This window comes from Natator depressus, chromosome 10 (assembly GCF_965152275.1).
Source record: "Natator depressus isolate rNatDep1 chromosome 10, rNatDep2.hap1, whole genome shotgun sequence".
Taxonomy (NCBI): Eukaryota; Metazoa; Chordata; order Testudines; family Cheloniidae; genus Natator; species Natator depressus.
Window position 1 is genome coordinate 16,029,500 of NC_134243.1, and position 18,395 is coordinate 16,047,894.

At 44.3% G+C, this 18,395-nt stretch overlaps 1 protein-coding gene across 1 annotated transcript in view; it reads right to left on the reverse strand.

The window, feature by feature from the left end:
• The window catches only part of OTOA (otoancorin), a 54,987-nt gene that overhangs the window by 1,914 nt on the left and 34,678 nt on the right, over positions 1–18,395 (reverse strand). Inside the window, exons 23-29 of the mRNA XM_074965302.1 lie at positions 14,920–15,107; positions 10,978–11,133; positions 9,295–9,437; positions 8,507–8,643; positions 7,213–7,310; positions 4,909–5,101; positions 3,517–3,605 (exon numbers count right to left, since the gene is read on the reverse strand). Of these exons, the coding sequence (XP_074821403.1) occupies positions 3,538–3,605; positions 4,909–5,101; positions 7,213–7,310; positions 8,507–8,643; positions 9,295–9,437; positions 10,978–11,133; positions 14,920–15,107 (983 nt within the window). The 3' untranslated portion in view covers positions 3,517–3,537. The remainder of the gene's footprint in view (positions 1–3,516; positions 3,606–4,908; positions 5,102–7,212; positions 7,311–8,506; positions 8,644–9,294; positions 9,438–10,977; positions 11,134–14,919; positions 15,108–18,395) is intronic.

Sequence of the window (18,395 nt, forward strand, 5' to 3'; positions counted from 1 at the left end):
GGCTAATAAGTCCATCAATGGCTGTCTTCCATGAACTTGTCTAATTCTTTCTTTGAACCCAGTTATAGCCTTCACAACATCCCCTGGCAATGAGTTTCATAGGTGACTGTGCATTGTGTAAAGAAGTACTTTCTTGTGTTTGTTTTAAACCTGCTGCCTATTAATTTCATGGGGTGATTCCTGGTTCTTATGTGAAGGAGTAAATGACACTTCCTTATTCACTTTCTCCACGCCATTCATGATTTTACAGATCTCTATTGTATCCCCCCTCATTTGTCTCTTTCCTAGCTGAACAGTCCCAGTCTTTGCATATGGAAGCCATTCCAAACCCTAATAATTTTTGTTGCACCTTTTCTGTACTACTTCCAATTCTAAGAATCTTTTTTGAGATGGGGTAACCAAAACCATGTGCATTTGTTCAAGGTGTGGTTGTTCCATGGATTTATATAGTGGTATTATATTTTGTGTCTTATTATCAATGCCTTTCCTTATGGTTTATAACATTCTACTAGCTTTTTTGACAGTCACTGCACAGTGGGTGGATATTTTTAGAGAGCTATCCACAGTAACTCCAAGATCTTTCTTGAGTGGTGACAGCTAATTTAGACCCCATCATTTTGTATTCACAGTTGGGATTATGTTTTCCAAAGTGCATTACTTTGCATTTATCAACACTGAATTTCTTAAGCCATTTTCTTGCCTAGTGACCCAATTTTGTGATCTCCTTTGTAACTCTTTGCAGTCATCTTTGGACTTAACTATCTTGAGTAATTTTGTGTTGTATTGTATTTGTCTGCAAAGTTTGCTACCTCCTTGTTTGCCCCTTTTTCCAAATCATGTACGAATATGTTGAACAGCACTGGTCCCAATACAGATCTTTGTGGGACTCCGTTATTTACGTTTCTCCACTGTGAAAACTGACTATTTATTCCTACCATTTGTTTCCTATTTTTTAACTAGTTACTGATCCATGAGAGGACCCTTTCCCCCCCATCCCATGACTGCTTACTTTGCTTCAGAGCCTTTGGTGAGGGATCTTGTCAAAGGCTTTCTGAAAGTCCAAGTACACTATATCACTGGATCAACCTTGTCCACATTTGTTGATGCTCTCAAAGTATTCTAATATATTTGTGAGGCATGATTTCCTTTTACAAAAGCCATGTTGAATCTTTCCCAACATATTGTGTTTATCTGTGTCTGATAATTTAGTTCTTTGCTATAGTTTCAACCAATTTGCCTGATACTGAAGTCAGGCTTACCAGCGTGCAGCTGCCACAATCACCTGTGGAGCCTTTTTAAAAAATCAGCATCACATTAGCTATCCTCCAGTTCTCTGGTACAGAGGCGGATTTAAATGATAGGTTGCATACCACAGTTGGTACTTATGCAGTTTCATATTTGAGTTCCTTCAGAACTCTTGGATAATTACCATCTGGGCCTAGTGACTTACAACGGTTTAATTTATCAATTTGTTCCAAAGACGCCTTCTACTGACACCTCAATCTGGGACTGTTATTCAGATTTGTCTCTTAAAAAGAATGGCTCAGGAATGGGAATTTCCCTCACATCCTCTTCAGTGAAGACCAATGCAAAGAATTAATTTAGCTCAGGGGTGAGCAAGCTTTTAGGCCTGAGGGCCACAGCGGATTTTCAAAATTGTATGGAGGCTGTGCATCCCCAAACAGCCAGACGTGGCCCAGTCCCCACCCCCTATCTGACCCCCCCTGCTTCTCGCCCCCTGATGGCTCCTCCGGGTCTCCTGTCCCATCCAACCCCTCTGTTCCCTGACTCTTGCCCCATCCAACCCCCCCATCCCCAGACCGCCCCCCTGCCACCCCATCCAACCCTTCTTCTCATTCCTGACTGCCCCCCCCGGACCCCTGCCCCATCCAATCCCCCCCCCATCTCCCTGTCCCCTGACCGCCCCCGGGACCCCTGCCCCCATTCAACCCCCCTGTTCCCCGCTCTCTGACCACCCCGACCCCTATCCACACTCCCGCCCCATGATCACCACCCCAAACTCCCCTGCACTCTATCCAACCCCCCGTCCCCTTACCGCACCGCCCAGAGCACCAGGACAGGGAGCTATGCCGCCTGGCTGGAGGCAGCCGTGTCACCGCGCAGCACAGAGGACCGGGTCAGGCCACGGCTCTGCAGCTGCACTGCCCGGCAGGAGCTCACAGCCCCACCACCCAGAGCATTGCGCCAGCGGCGCAGTGAGCTGAGGCTGCAGGGGAGGGGGAACAGATGGGAGGGGCCGGGGGCTAGCTGGCTGGGGAGGAGGGTCCTGCGGGCTGGATGTGGCCTGCAGGGCGTAGTTTGCCCATCTCTGATTTAGCTTCTCTGCAAGAGCCCTTGTCTTCCTTGAATGCCCTTTTAGCACCTTTTTCGTCCAGTTGACCCACTGATCAGAGGCTGTTTGGCAGGCTTCCTATGTACTTTTTTTTTTTTCCTGTTAGTTTTTGTGTCTTTTGCTGGTTGCTCTTCAAATTCTTTTTTTGGCCTGCCTAATTATACTTTTACACTTGACTTGCGAGAGATTATGTTCCTTTCTAAATTCCTCAGTAGGATTTGACTTCCAATTTTTAAGGATGCCTTTTTGTCTCCAACTGCCTCTTTTACTTGTTTAGCCATGGTGGCATTTTTTTGATCCTCTTACTGTGTTTTTTTTTTAATTTGGGGTATACATTTAGTTTGAGCCTCTCTGATGGTGTTTTTAAAAAGTTTCCATGCAGGTTGCAGGTATTTCACTTTTGTGACTGTTCCTTTTAATTTCCATTTAATTACCTTCCTCATTTTTGTGTAGTTTCCATTTTTTAAGTTAAATGCTACTGTGGTGGATTCTTTGCTATTTCCCTCCTACCAGGATGTTACAGTTAATTACATTACAGTCGCTCTCACTGAGCACTTCAGCTATATTCACCTCTTGGACCAGACGTTATGCACTACTTAAAACTAAATCAAGAATTGTCTCTCCCCTTGTGGATTCCAGAATTAGCTTCTCCAAGAAACAGTCATTAAGGGTATCTAGAAATTTTCTCTCTGCATCACGTCCTGAGGGGACGTACCCAGTAAATATGGGGATAGTTGAAATCTCCCATTTATTATTGAGTTTTCTCAGAATAATAATTCTCAGAGTTTTGTAGGCTCTCTACTTTCCCTGACCATTTCATAATCACTGTTGCCACCCTGGTCCGGTGGTTGGCAATATATATCCACTGCTACACTTTGATTATTCAAACATGTAATTTCTATCCATAGAGATTCTATGGTACAGTTTGATTCATTTAAGATGTTCACTAATTTTGACTCTATGCTTTCTTTCACATGTAATGCCACTACCCCACCAACATGACCTACTCTGTCATTCCTCTATATGTTGTATCCTGTATTATGGTGTCCCATTGATTATCATCATTCCACCAACTTTCTGTGATGCTTATTATATCAATCCTCATTTAATACCAGTCACAAATGTACTGTCCAATAATGTTTAAGTGAAAGGATCATGCTTACAGTAAGTTTAACAATCACACTTCAGGAAGTGGGACAAAGGATATACAGAGCACACAGCCAAATGCTGAAGCCACTGGAAAAGTGAGCACCTGAAAAGTACAAAGCATTATGTCTTAGTGTCATCTGGAATGTGTACAGTGCTGTCTTACTTTCCCAACTTCACCCACTAAAACAGAATGACAAACACTTAAACAAGCAGAAAAACCCCAACCCACACCCACAGTGAAGCAAACTGCAAGAATCTGAATATTCAGTTGCTCAGAAAGCTCCCCTTGCTATGGCAGCTAGAAGATTCAATTTAATATCCACCCATCCAACAGAGAAGAGTCTCAAATGGGTAGCTCCTACTACATTTCTGTTATAGCAATAAATGAATGACATGCCTGAGTAAGTAGGTGAGCTTTATGCCATGTTGGGATCATCAGGAAACTCCCGCCTCTGGTAGAACCACAGAGGGAGCAGATTGCACAGGTAAGGCAGTGGTGCTGAGAATAATTTTATTGGGTCTAAGAAGTTCAATTCCTGAGACAACAAAAGCAACCTAGCAGCTCTTACCTCCCCTGCAGCGCTCATGTGAACCCCCACGCCCTGATAACAGCTACTGTTCCTCACTGGGGAGGGTGAGTAGTGGCAATAAGAGCAGTACCTGCCCTCTCTTGGGGTGACTTCCCTCAGGAGTGCAGAGATCTGGGCTGGAGATGTAATTTACACCCCACTGCACCAGCTTGGGTAAATGCAACCTACGACAAACTGAAAGATGTTTGTGAGCATTGCTAAAACTTTGATCAATTAACTTTCAATACTGAGGATTAATAATCCAGTCACTGAAGCTCATATCCTGGATGGCTTTTTCCCTATGCAGGGGACAGAAACGGGAAATGCTACTGCAATGGCCCAAACTCTCCTTGATTGGCGACCACTTCAATACTGACAATAACTGTCATATCTGCTTGGCTTGGTTTCTGGTAACTAAATGCTACTCTGCCTTTTATAACTATAAAAGTGGAGGCCAATATTTCTGAATATAAGTGCGTAAAGATAAGCATCTACATATAAACTTATAAAACTGAAGAAATGGTCCATTTCCCCTTCCGCCCCCTCCCCCAACAGCTGGTTACCCAAAGCTCCCATTTTAGTTGGCTGGAGTAGTGTGTACTTGGCATCTCAGGGGGGGGGTGGGAGAGGGAGGGGCGGGAAATCAGGCTACTTATTTAGGTGTTTGATTTTAGGCACCCATGTTCAAACATGTTGCCCCGAATTTTCATTATAGTACAACTCCAAAGCAAGGGCCTGTGCCTGATGGGTGTTGAGCCTCTGCAATCCCTACTGACCTCAGTGGGATATGTTGATGCTCATTATCTCTCAGGATCAGCTCCAAAGTGTTCTACTCACAATTTGAGGCTGGTGTATGTGTTGACTGAATGGTGCTTGCATTAGTTTGTGTATCTTGGACACTTGTCCTTGCGCCATCTAGTGCCAGCTGAAGACTCTGTAGCTGTAATGCATTCAGAAGGTTTCTCTGCGATTCAGTAACCATGGCTGCATTTTCAGGGCCAAGGTTTGCTATTTGTTCTGGGGACAGCACCTTGAGGAATAAGTTTAAAAAAAAAAACAAAAAAAACCAACACCCTGCTTTAGGATGTTCGCTGCATTACACAAGTAATGAATCAGAGGTCCAGACTGCCTTGTACTTAGAGTGAAGAAAATAGCCAAACTCTGTATTGCTGGAAAAATGCTCAGTATTGTTTTATTCTTTTTAAATATCTGCATATCTGTTTACCTGACTGGCCACTCATCTAGCTTTCAGCCTTCTCCTTTGGTTGCAACAGTACATAGGTTCTGGAGACACTTTCTGTGCTACCAGTGTATTTGTCAACCCTCTGATATTGGAGTCTCAGCTTTAGTTGCTTTTGGGGGGGATTTATGCCCTACGACTTCCAAACTGTTTTTTTCTTTCCTCTTGCATCATCTTCCAAACCTGCCCCATTCTTGCCTGCCTGTGATATAGACACAGGATTCCACTATTTTATACAGCAGCAAGATGAAAAGATGTCATAGTTCCACCCCTGGATCTTTCCTTCTAGATTGAAAATCTTCCAACTGTGGTCACATTGTCTTGTTTTAAAAATGGAACAAGATAATCATAACCATACAGTAATTATCTTTCAGTACATGGTGATTAAACCAATTTGTAAAACAGGCATCTACAATGCATCCTGTATTGCCTTGATTATAGTAACATTCAATGTTTAGCTCCACCATGGAGCAAGCTCTTTTTGCTGCAGCAGCTATGCATCCAGGTTTAATTTTAATAAAGGGACACATTTTAGTTTAAAAGTAGGCCAGGTGACAGATCAAAATTCCATTCCATATTATTTATAATTGTCTGTCTGAGACTTTGTCTACATAAGCCAGTTGCATTTGTTTAAATAAAGGTTAAGTAGGTTTGAACCTACTTAATTAAATTGGTGCAAACCTCTGCATAGAAGTGCCAGTAAATTTTAAAATAAACCCCTCAAACGAAACTAAGTTTCCACAAAGTGATAAATCTGCTTATAATCAATACCTTTAGTTAAACTGGTATTACTTTTTCATGTAGAACACCTTAAGATAAAACTGTAGCTATACAAAGCCACAGTAAAAATAAATGCCACTTTGAATTGCTAAAGAAGAGCATTAAGCTCTTCTGGGTAAGGATTCTGTATTTTTTGTGTAAAGAACTATGTCGATCTAGAAATTTCATCACATGTCCCTCTCTCTCTCCTTGTGTACATCTGCTGAATTTCTGTTGAGACTCTCTAAAGGATACCTTCAACCCTCTGCTCTGTAGATTTTCCCGAGCACTGAAAAGTGTGACACAGTGAGGCTGCAGACTTATTGGAGCTGTCAAAGGTGCAGCATAGAACACTTTTTTGCAGCTTGTGGTCAAGGAGTTTCTCCTTTTATGGAAGCTGACAGTTAAGTTGTCTGGCTCATCTATCCATCACTACATTGAGTGACTGACCTCATGAGTGTCTGAACCAGAGGTGGTTGGGCAGAATTTTAATCTTCTCTCCACGTCAAACAACGTCTGGGTCAGAGACTTCAAAATCCATGTGCTAGTCTCTGGGCCATATTCAGAGCTGACATAAGCAGGATGAATTCCAATAAAGTCAGAGTTGTAGCTGCTTGTACCAATTCTGAATTCAGCCTTCCCCCGTCTGTCTGTTTGTGTCTTTCAGAAATGCTGCATAGGAGAATGTTATCAGAATTTAGGGTTAACAAAAAAGCCCAAATACGACCAAGGGGGTTGGTTGTAGCTGTGATAGTATGGATGAATGCGTTCACTGTCCTTAATAAAAGAGAAGAAAAGGAAGACCTCAACAGAATATCACTAGAGACACAGACCTTACTCTAAGCCATCTGCCCCTATGTACTCAGGCTGCAATTTTAGAACACTTTCTTAATGCTTTTTCCCTTGGGACACATTTTGCACTGAGCATAAATAAAATAAACGGTTTGACATTTTATGTGCATCACAAATATAGATGAGATAACTGCGAGTTAATGCTTCATACACTTAACTGCCTCTCACTTAATAATCAAGCCAGAAAGGGTCTTGCAGAAACCCAAATTGAAGCATAAATTAGTATTGCAGTTTGTTTATAATAGAATAAAAGTGATGGAATATGACTTCTTCAGTAACCGAGCACTTACTTTGAAAACTTCATCAGGTATGTGTCTTATGGCTGCTGGCTGGAAATATGGCATCACATCTTTGTCAAGAGCTGTAAACTCTCTCTCATTTAAACCAGCTTTTAAGACAAAATAGGAATAGAGCTTAGTTCACACATCCTTTTCATTATGTTAAGTTTTGACTAATTTACATTAATACATTATTTGGCCAATATTTGTCTCTGAACTCTGTTCCAGTAAAACATGAGGAAATCAACACTCTGAAATTAAACAGAAAGAGAGACCCTTTTGTGCACTTGAATGCTCAAGTTTAACAGACATAAGAGGTAATTAAGTTATAAGTAAAGACAAATACACAATTCCTTTTCCTGCTTTCTTTCATAGTAACCACCACCACCAACCAGCTTACAGACAACTGTAGCACATAAGAAACAAATATACTATGACTGAAGTCCATTAGTAGTATTCTTTGCAATACAAAATTAGACAGTAACCTCCCTCTCCCTGAAATCCTAAATACAAAACACAATGTGGACTCTGTTCACCAATAAAGGGAAGCTTCTGCTTTTGCAGAAGGCTATCCCTGCAACACACATACATCATATTAGTGCCATACAACATGTCACTATTAAACTGACCACATTCTTGGAGTAAGCAGAAGAACTTTAATATTGACTTGGCATGCCTGCTCTCTAAAAATGGGTTCCATGAACATGCAGGGAGCAGATCAAGGGCCCAGTCCTCCAGATGCTGAACACCCTCAACTCCTGCTGACTTCAGATGAGACATTCAGTCCCTTGCAGGACTGAACCCTAAGGTAGGATTCTGGGACCCTGTAAATGGAGAGACAGAGCAGCTGTGGACAGTGCAATGCTCTGCTGGATAACTGTATGCTGGAAAGCTGGTAGGCACCTCACTCAGAAGGAAGATCAAGAACTTAACGTTGAAAGGAAGAATAGTCCCTCCAGAGGGATGGCCCTGAAATTTCAATTTGACTCAGCCCTGCTTAGCCAGGTTAGCTCTCTGAAGTATGTACAATGCCAAATTCACTCCAGTCTGCCCCAGCAGAAGCTGGTGCAGATTCTGGCAGAGGTCCCCCAGCAGTGGAAAGTCAGAGCACCCTGTGGAGACTAACAGTGTTTTTCTTTGGTGGGGGAAGGATGTTAATGGAAATGCTGACTCTCTTTCCCTGGAGGGGTGACTCCTGTCCTGTCCCTTGCCAGTGCAGAGAAGCACAATATGGGGTGAACCTGTCCTGTAATGCTTTTAAAGATGGTGTTTCAGAAATGTCACTGATAGAACTTGGTCTCATTACCTGCTATGGTACCAATCTCATGTATAATAGAACTGTTCCACCCTGCAGCAATTCCAAATACAGATTCTGCCACCTTCTTAAACTCTTCCAGAACAGGAGTGCTACATGGCAACAAGCCAACTCTTGCAATCACAGCACTGCAAAAGGGCAATGGGGTTAGCATGACATACTGCAATTACACCCTACGTTTAAAATGTTTGAAATATGCTTAATCTATGCTAACAGAGTTGTAAACACAGTTTCAGGCCCAAATATAGATGAACACATTGCAAATAAGTTAGAACGGTCAGCCTTAAAAAAAAAAATCTACAATGCTTTAAGCAACAAATTTGAGTTTCTCACTTCAATAGCTACAGTGGAACACAGTGGAATCTGTCTTAAACAGCCACTCAAGGCTCCACTGAAAATCAGTTGCTTGATCCAGGTGTTTTCTAGCCTAAGGGCTGAACAAATTTATAATTAAAAATCTGGGAGTATTTTAAAGGGTCACTGAAGGTGGCAAAGTTGCCTATTCCAAATGGCCCTTCAAGCAGATTTTTCTGGGTACATGGCTTTCGTTAATGGAGGTGGCCTCAGAGAAAACGTTTCCAGAGCGCAGTTCAGTGGCTATGGTTAGACAGCTTCCCAAAGATTACAGAATGTCCAAAAGCTTTTGAAGTGTTGGAAAAGAGCACTTTAGACACAGTGCTTCTGGAAATCCTTGAGGGGAGACAAATTTCACCACTAATATCATTAGCAGAGACTTAAAAATAAAACTGTATTTAATTTTGGTAATAAAGTATTTCTACCTGAATTCTGTAGCCTTTATGGTCTTGATGTCTGTGGTGTTCAGAGCACACAGATTAGCTCCTAATCCTGCTAAATCAAAGCTTTTCAGCCCATAGACTGTCTGACCAGAGTGTTCAAGAAACCCTTGTAAAATGGATTTAGCCTGCAGAGGCAATGAGATCAAGAACAGTTATAACTGTAAAATAGGGGTCTACCACTGGAAGCTGCTACTGATATCAGCTATTACGAACTGATCTGTAATTTTACTAAAACTGGGCCTGAGCCTACTCCCGCTGAAGTCAATGGGAATTTTGCCATGGTCTTCAGTGGGAGCAATGTCAGTGCCACTTATGGGCACAGTGCCTCCTGAGAAGTGCTGAGCGCCACTGCCTACCAGTACAATCAATGTGACTTGAAGGTATATAGCACCTCTTACGAAAGACTTGGCACCTCCCATGACTGGGCCATAAATGAACACTTTACCAGAATAATTAGCTATTGAAGCATCTAACACAGGGGTGGGCAAACTTTTTGGCCTGAGGGCCACATCAGGGTTCCGAAACTGTGGAGGGCCGGGTAGGGAAGGCTGTGCCTCCCCAAACAGCCTGGCCCCCACCCCCTGACTGCTTCCCTCAGAACCCCCAACCCATCCAACCCCCCACCCCACTCCTTAAAAATTCTGCACATAATATTTTAAAATTCTGCAAATTTTATTTGTCAAAATAACACTACATAATCACACCAGTTTCATTTATTTCAAAATACCTGTCAGCAAGTATGTCTGTAGCAATACGGATACACAAATTCCCCCAGGAGTAGAGAGTTAAAGAAACCCATATGACAACCCAGTTCCTGTTTCTCTGCTGCATTTCCTCCTCCCCTCCACCCTGAGCCCAGCTGCAGGGCCCCTCCTTGCCCAGATACCCAAACCCTCTCCCCCTCCTCAGAGCCCAGCCGTGGCTGCCCCCAGCCCAGCCATCCCCATCCCCTCCCCCGAGCCCAGGGATCCAGAGGGGGAAACAGCCTGATGCTTGGTCCCAGGCTTGTATGGAGTTTCCTGCGTGTTGTCCTCTCCTTCCCTCAGGGGCCAGGGCATGCTGGGAACTGCAGCTGCCATGAACCTTCTAGCTCCCTCCCCCTCCCCCCAGCAGCATCTTCTGTGTACAAGCTGGGTTCTGCCGGGTCCATCAACCCCTAGTGGTGGCTAGCAGCACTGCAGCCCATTTCTGTGGGGGAAAGGAAATTCTGCACGCGCATTAATTTCTGCAAAATTCTGCATTGCGCATTGGCACCAAATTCCCCCAGGAATAATTTAGGGTGGTGGTAGTAGCAATACTGAATCCAGCCTTGGTCAATAAGGACTAATTGTTTTTACCAGTTTGTGTCTGTTCAGAGACCTGGGTGAAATGAGTTGATGGTCTCATTCTAATCCCTAATGGGCAAGTGGTCGGAGCATAGTGAACATTATCATAATTGGTACATATTGCCACCCTCCTTGGTCCTCTCACCAGAGAGGCTTAGGACCAAGTAGGCATGAACATTTAACTACCTTCTCACCCTTAGAGGTGGCACTGGAGATCCTGGCTGAGAAAAATTGGAAGGGCAGCATGGGGAGCTGTATTTGTTCTGTAGGTGATTTCAGGTCTTGGATGGTCATTCATCCCATGTCTTTTCACCAGCAGTAAATTTAATAAAATATTTACCTGGACAAGAGTCCATTCTGTTTGTTGACTAAGTGCAGCAACGGTGTCAACAGAACTTAAATCCAGTGCTTCTATTTCACGCTCACTCAGAGCTAGGGCAATGCGTCCAAGGGAAACGATATGGTAACTCTTCCAGCCCGGCAATGCACCCCAAACCTTTAAAATAAATTAACATACAGCATCTATTAGTTCATAACGAACACTCACTTACATGCTCCATTGTCTCTACTTCTGATTTTAAAGTAATAATTAACAAAATAAAACTCTATGGGCTGGATTGTGTGGTCTGCTAATCCCATTCTTCACTGTGTAAGCAGAGGTTGGACACTGCAGAGAATTGAGTCCTTCATATTTCTAGGGTGGTGACACTCAGTTGATCTAAAAATACTTACATTGTCACACAAGATGACTTCTGGTTAGTAAGTATAAGTTGGTTGAATAAGCGGGTATGATTTTCCCTTTGGTTTTTTTTTTGTTTTTTTTAATCTCTTTTCCTCAAATTCCTGGGTTTTAAAAAAGCCATTATTCAGATTTTACTGATTTTCATCCGAATTTTGGAAGTGCTGGAACTCTCCAGATGTGGCTCCCTGCTCCAGAAGGAGAGATGGTGACCTGGTCTCCCTCTCACAGAGTCTTCTGACCTGCTTGAGGACAGTTTGTGGCTGCTGCTTCACAGTGAGAGGGACAGGGAGGGAGGGAGAGGGACAGCGAGCTGAGTCCTGGCAGCTGAGACTGCTTGACTGCTGCAGCAACAGGCTCGCAAGGAGGGAAGACTTCGTCACTGATACATTGTGGTGAGTAGCAGGCACCCCTAACCCACTTCCCCCGCCACAGATACTGGGCACTCCCTCCCACACAGAGCACCCCGCACCGCCTGACCACTCACTGCCCCCCATGAGTACCAAGCATTCCCATCCCCCCATGCTAACTAGGAGTTTTGGAATTTACAGTGAAGCCCCTAATATCAAGCATAAGTCACCAATAGTAAACTAAAAAGAAAAGTTTTATTTCTTTAGGATTAGAGATAATAATAGTTTTGTAAACATTTTTGTCTCTCTTTGTTGCTTTTTTTTTCTGTCCTCCCATCCCTCAGTATTAATGCCAATATTTATTTGGAAAACTGAAGAAGTTACTCACCTGGTGCAGTAATGAAGGTTCTTCGAGATGTGTGTCCCTGTGGGTGCTCCACTCTAGGTGTCGGTGCATCCCTGCGCCGGAGATTTCTCACAGCAGTACTCGGTCGGGGAAAGGGCGTGCACCGGAGTCGTCTGGTGCAGCCGTTGGCACCTCCTGTAGCGCGCGCTCTCCGACCATCCCCTCTGTTCCTTCTCTACCGCAGAGCTTGGCTGTGTGAACTCCGAAGTAGAGGGGAGGAGGGTGGGTAGTGGAGCACCCACAGGAACACACATCTCGAAGAACCATCGTTACTTCACAAGGTGAGTAACTTCTTCTTCTTCAAGTGGTGTCCCTGTGGGTGCTCCACTCTAGGTACTTATAGAACAGTACCCCACCACGGGTGGTAGGGGTTCGGAGTTATGTATAAGTGTGTGATGAGAGCACTGTAAGGCCAACGATAGAGTCTGAGACAAGGCCTTGGGTGATAGCGTAATGCTTTGCAAAAGTGTGCTCTGATGTCCAGGTTGCAGCTCTACAAATATCTATTAAGGGGACATTGTTCAAAAATGCAATCGATGTCGCCATGGCTCGCTTCGAGTGGGATCTGATGCTCACAGGGGGTTCTTTGTGATGCAGGTGGTAGCAAGTTTGAATACAGGTAGAGACCCATTTGGAGAGTCTCTGGGTTGATATTGTAGAGCCCTTGGAGTGCTCTGATGTAGAGACAAATAGTCTTGGTGTCTTGTGAAATGGTTTAGTTCTGTCCAAGTAAAAGGCTACAGCCAGTCTGACATCTAGCATGTGCAACGTTGCTTCTCGAGAGTCGTTATGTGGCTTGGGATAGAAGGCAGGTAAGTGTATGGTTTGATTAACATGAAAATTTGTAGCCACTTTAGGCAAGAATTTTGGGTGAGGACGTAACATGATTTTGTCTTTGGTAAATACAGTGTATGGTGATTCAGCCATCAATGCTCCTATTTCACTGAAACGTCTGGCAGACGTGATTGCCACTAGGAACGCAACCTTCATTGACATATGAAGGAGCGAGCAGGTTGCTAGAGGTTCGAAGGGAGGTCTTGTGAGACATTTGAGCACAAGATTGAGATCCCATGGTGATGCAGGTTGGTGTACTTCTGGGTACATGTTCTGTATACCTGCTAGAAAGTGCTGTGTAATCAGGTGAGTGAATATTGAAGCCCCTTCTGTCTGTTCGTGGAGGGCTGTGATGGCAGCCAGGGGTACTTTAATAGAGCTTATGGCTAACCCCATTTCCTTCCATTCTAGTAGGTAGTCTAGGATCATAGATAGAGGCGCCTTGGTCGCGTCCAGCTGTTTTTGGTGACACCAAAGGGAGAGTCTTCTCCACTTGTGGCAGTAAGTATTTCTAGTGGTGAGGGGACGGTTATTTAGTAATACCTGTTTTACTTTCCCCAAGTTGGAGCCAGAGAGGAACCACGCTTTGAGATGGAGTTTCGCTGGGTCTGGATGGAGCGTCAGGCCCTTGTTCTGGGACAGGAGGTCCGTCCAGAAAGGCAGCGGTTGTGGAGCACAGACTGCTAGACGTAAGAGGTACGGAAACCAAGTCTGTCTGGGCCATGTGGAGACAATGAGAATGATGTATGCTCTGTCGAGTCGTATCTTGTGGATGACCCGTGGGATCAGTGGTATCGGCGGGAAGGCATACATGAGTGACACGTTCCACGGGATAAGGAAAGCATCCCCTAACGATCCCGGTGCCAGGCCTGCCCTGGAGCAAAATAGTGGACATTTGTGATTTGTTGCTGAGGCGAAAAGGTCGATTACTGGGTGACCCCATTTTTGGAATATTGTGTAGAGAACACGGTCATGGATTTCCCACTCGTGTTCCTGTGAGAAGTGCCTGCTGAGGTTGTCGGCTGTAGTGTTTTAGCACCCTGGTAGGTATGATGCTGTGATGTTTATATTGTTATGGATGCAGAAGTTCCATAAATTCATGGCTTCTACGCATAGCAAATGAGACCTGGCTCCTCCTTGGCAACTGATGTAAAACATGCACACCACATCGTCGGTGAGAACAGAGATTGAGGTTTCTCGTCCGAGTGGGAGGAAATGTCGGCATGCATTGTGTACCATGCGGAGTTCCAGGAGATTGATATGTAGTCGGGTTTCCATAGCAGACCACTTGCCTTGTACATTGTGGTGACACAAGTGGGCGCCCCAATCTATCAGGGAGGCATCTGTTGCAATAGTCACTGATGGGGCGGTCTTGTTGAAAGGGAATCCCGGAGCATACATTCCCTGGCTGTGTCCACCATTGTAGGGAGAGGATAACCCTTGGTGGTAGTGTCACACATCTGTTGAAAGAGTGTCCCAATCCATGCCCCGACCACCCCCCCAAACTCCCCAGCCCTCTATCCAAACACCCCCACCCCATTCCCTGCCCCCTTACCGTGCTGCCTGGAACACCGGTGGCAGGCAGCACGGCTGCACCAGGGCAGGCAGCCACGCAGCATAGAGCACCGGGTCATGTCAGGGTCTGCAGCCCTTCCACTCAGAGCATTGCGCTGTGCGGTGGCGGGGGGACAGCCTCCTGGACCAGGAGCTCAGAGGCCGGGCAGGACGGTCCCGTGGGCCGGATGTGGCCCACAGGCCGTAGTTTGCCCACCTCTGCTCTAAAACAATGGAGGGTATTATTTTATGACTAATCTTAGATTATTTCCCCAATAAGCAATGGATATTACTGCAGCAATAGTGATTATTACAGCAATGGTGGCTTTAGAAATGCACATTTTAATAATAGTAAATTAAATTATGTATTTATGTTTCTTTCACAGACATAATAGCTACCTGCTTAGCTTTCTCCTTCAAGACAATAAGCTGGGATCTGTTGAAACTCATCACAGTCCCAAGGAATTCCACATTTTTGGTAAAAGTATCTGTATCCAGGCTCTGCAGTTCCTGAACTGACCAAAAGGCATTTGCTTCTGCTAATTTAATAATCTCATCTGAAGAGGGAGCTGTGATTCCTGTGCAGTCTGGGAAGAAATCAAAACACAGACTGAAGAGATGACTTCTTTCCTTGAAGAAAACTAACAAAAATGCAAAGCAGCAAAGACTTTTGCTCTCTCGTTACGATGTTGATGTATTATGTATTAACTGGAGCCAGGACAATCTTGACGTTAACTTAAGCATAAAATATTTTTGCAATGAAATAAAAATGCATTTTTTAAAAGTACAAGTGCAATTAATGTTCTTGCTACAAAATTAGTGTTTACCTAAATTTAGATAAACATTTGCTCTGACCCTGTAAGGCAGCACATGCTGGAAAGGAAAGGAGGAGCAAACACACTTTTTAAAACTGTTACCATATAAAGGTATCTTAATAAAATGTAATTTGCATGCAGCAGCTCGAAAGAACATCTAACTGTCCTAAGCACTGCTCAAAAAAATGGCACCCTACATTATTAAGAGTCAAATACTGAGATAAAGTCTTCCATTGACCTCAGTGGGAGTCTTGCTTGAGTCAGAACTCAATTAAGTTCCTTAGTTTGGCCTCAGTTTAAGTTTCCACATAGCTGTATTGTACTTTTGTTCACACACAAATTTCAGCTGAATAAACCTGCCTATCTTTGTTCAAACAAGACTTGGTGAAGTCCAGCTCATTAGCTATTACATACAGTAGCAGGCCTCTTCAGTTTGAAAGGCACGGTCAGAGATGTATGACTGTAAGCGTTGCCTGACATTTAAACAAGGCAAGTAGATTGGTTTCCAGAACTTAAATGTGAGAGAAATGCAATACTCATGTCAAGCATGTTGTTAAAGTGCCAAGAATTAGGAAAATGCAGAAAGGGATGCTTATTTACAATAGAAATGTTTGGTCTGCCAAATTGTATTGGTTAAATATCTGATATCAGATTCTGCTTCTTTTTTATTGTGTATTTTGACAAACTCAGGTCTCTATAGCAGGGGTGGCCAACCTGTGGCTCTGGAGCCACATGTGGCTTTTCAGAAGTTAATATGCGGCTCCTTGTACAGGCGCCAACTTTCCAATGTACTGGGGGGGGGGGGGGGCTCATTACTCAACCCCTGGCTCTGCCACACGCCCCGCCCCCTCCCCGAGCCTGCTATGCGCCCTTGCTCCTCTCCTGGGGCCCCCCGCCCCAGCACCTCCTGCATGCCACGAAACAGCTGATCGGGAGGTGTGGGGAGGAAGCGGGAGGCGCTGATCAGCAGGGCTGCCAGAGGGCGGAAGGCACTGGGAGCGGGAGGGGCAGGGCGGAGCTGATGGGGGAGGCTGCTGAAGTATTACTGTGGCTCTTTGGCAATGTACATTGGTAAATTCTGGGTCCTTCTCAGGCTCAGCTTTGCCACCCCTGCTCTATAGGCTTAATATCCCTGATACTGATGCAAGGGAGAGTCTAGCATCCTAACATGGTCTCTTATTAGCCACTCTCCTGTTCCTAATTTAGGAAACGATTGTTCAGTCATTATCTAAACCAAACAATCTCTGAATGTCTTCAGATTTGGCCATCACCAGTAAAAAGCAGAACTCCACAGATGCTGCCTCTGAGCTGAGCTTCCTGAGCTAAACAAATTAAAGCAGGTTTTAGAGTAACAGCAATGTTAGTCTGTATTCGCAAAAAGAAAAGGAGTACTTGTGGCACCTTAGAGACTAACCAATTTATTTGAGCATAAGCTTTCGTGAGCTACAGCTCAAGAACGTACAAAATAACTTTGTACTTTGAAAGGAAGCAGAGGACAGATTTATTTGAATCAAATAAAACTGCGGCAGTGAGTAGAACCCTGAGAAGGATGAATCTGTAGGCAAACTGAAAAGCTGTTTGACTTCTGTACCAGGAGACATTACTGCTTTCCCTTTGTACATAATAGAAACTGGCCTCTTGTAAAGCTAGATTGTTTCACTTTCCTCCACTGCAAAAGGTCAGCTTTTCTTATGTAAATGTTGCCCACGCAGAGACAATACAGTTCCATGCCCTTGTCATGAAAACCTAATGTTTTTGGTTCTTGGGAAAAAAACCCTTAAGGAGTCCATTTCTTGTAACACACCAGCTCCGCTGGCAAGTTTGCAGATGGCAGTATTCATTACAATCCTGGCAGCATTTCCTGTGTTTGATGCTGATTCATTCTTGTTGTTGCTGTAATCAGATTTCACACTGATCAAGCATGAATGGGGCAGATATGTGAAAATGCTTAGATCTGAACATACACAATAGTATTTCATGACGCTGAGCCAGGAGACCTAGCTTTTATTCCCAGCACTGCCACTGCTTCACTGTGAAACCTGGGGTAAATCACTTAATCTCTTTGCCTCGGCTCTCCCCTCTGTAAAAAATGGTCATAAGACACTCACTTTTATTTTAAATAATATTACTCAGAAATAGAGATTGAAAAAAAACTACAGTCCTAAGCATGACTGTTGTTATGACAAATCCGCAACTGGATATTCTGAAAGGCAAACACTGGGCCAATTAGCATGAAGTTTGAGGAGCAACGTTAGACCACTGCAATCCTGAAGGTGTTTTCATAATAATCCTGTTTTTCAGGGATTTAGAAGTCAGTCACTATAACAGGGTGGCTTCCCCCGTTAATGGCTAGAGGCCTGGGGCCAACCAACCCTAGTTACAAAGTAGACACACCTGAGTCCTTTAAAGAGCAGTAGGAATCTGCAAGAGGAGGGATGCTCAGAGAAAAACAAGCAGAGTCAGTTGTAGCTGGGAGCAAGAAGGCTCCAGCCAGGACCGGCTCTAGGCACCAGCAAAGCAAACACGTGCTTGGGGTGGCACCATTCTAGGGGCGGCATTCCGGCCATCCGGTTTTTTTGTTGCTTGGGCAGCATTCTGTCCACGCCCCCCCCCCCCCCTTTTTTTTTTTTGCTTGGGCAGTTGTGCTTTCGGAGTTTGGGGTGGCAAAAAACCTAGAGCCGGCCCTGGCTCCAGCAAGGCACCCAGCAGGAAGACTGGAGCAGAAGCTTGATAGGGATTGGAGAACTTTTATTTTGAAATGTTATGTTAATAAATGCAGCCGCAGGAAGGAGTGTGCTGAATTTAATAGGAGTTTACGTGTGTTTAAGAATCCTCTTGAAGAGGGAAACAGAGGCAAGGTGCCTGCAGAACAACCTCAGACCACAAGGGTACACTAGTGAGGCAGCTGACCTGATGACAGTCATAAAACTTCACTTCTGGCTGAAACTTGCTACGTGAGCTCTCTATAAACTGTGTGTGATTATGTTGCAGAACTTCATTAAAATTAATTCAGTCTTTCTTTCTTGTGTGTGTCTGATGATAGCACACACTCTCCACTTC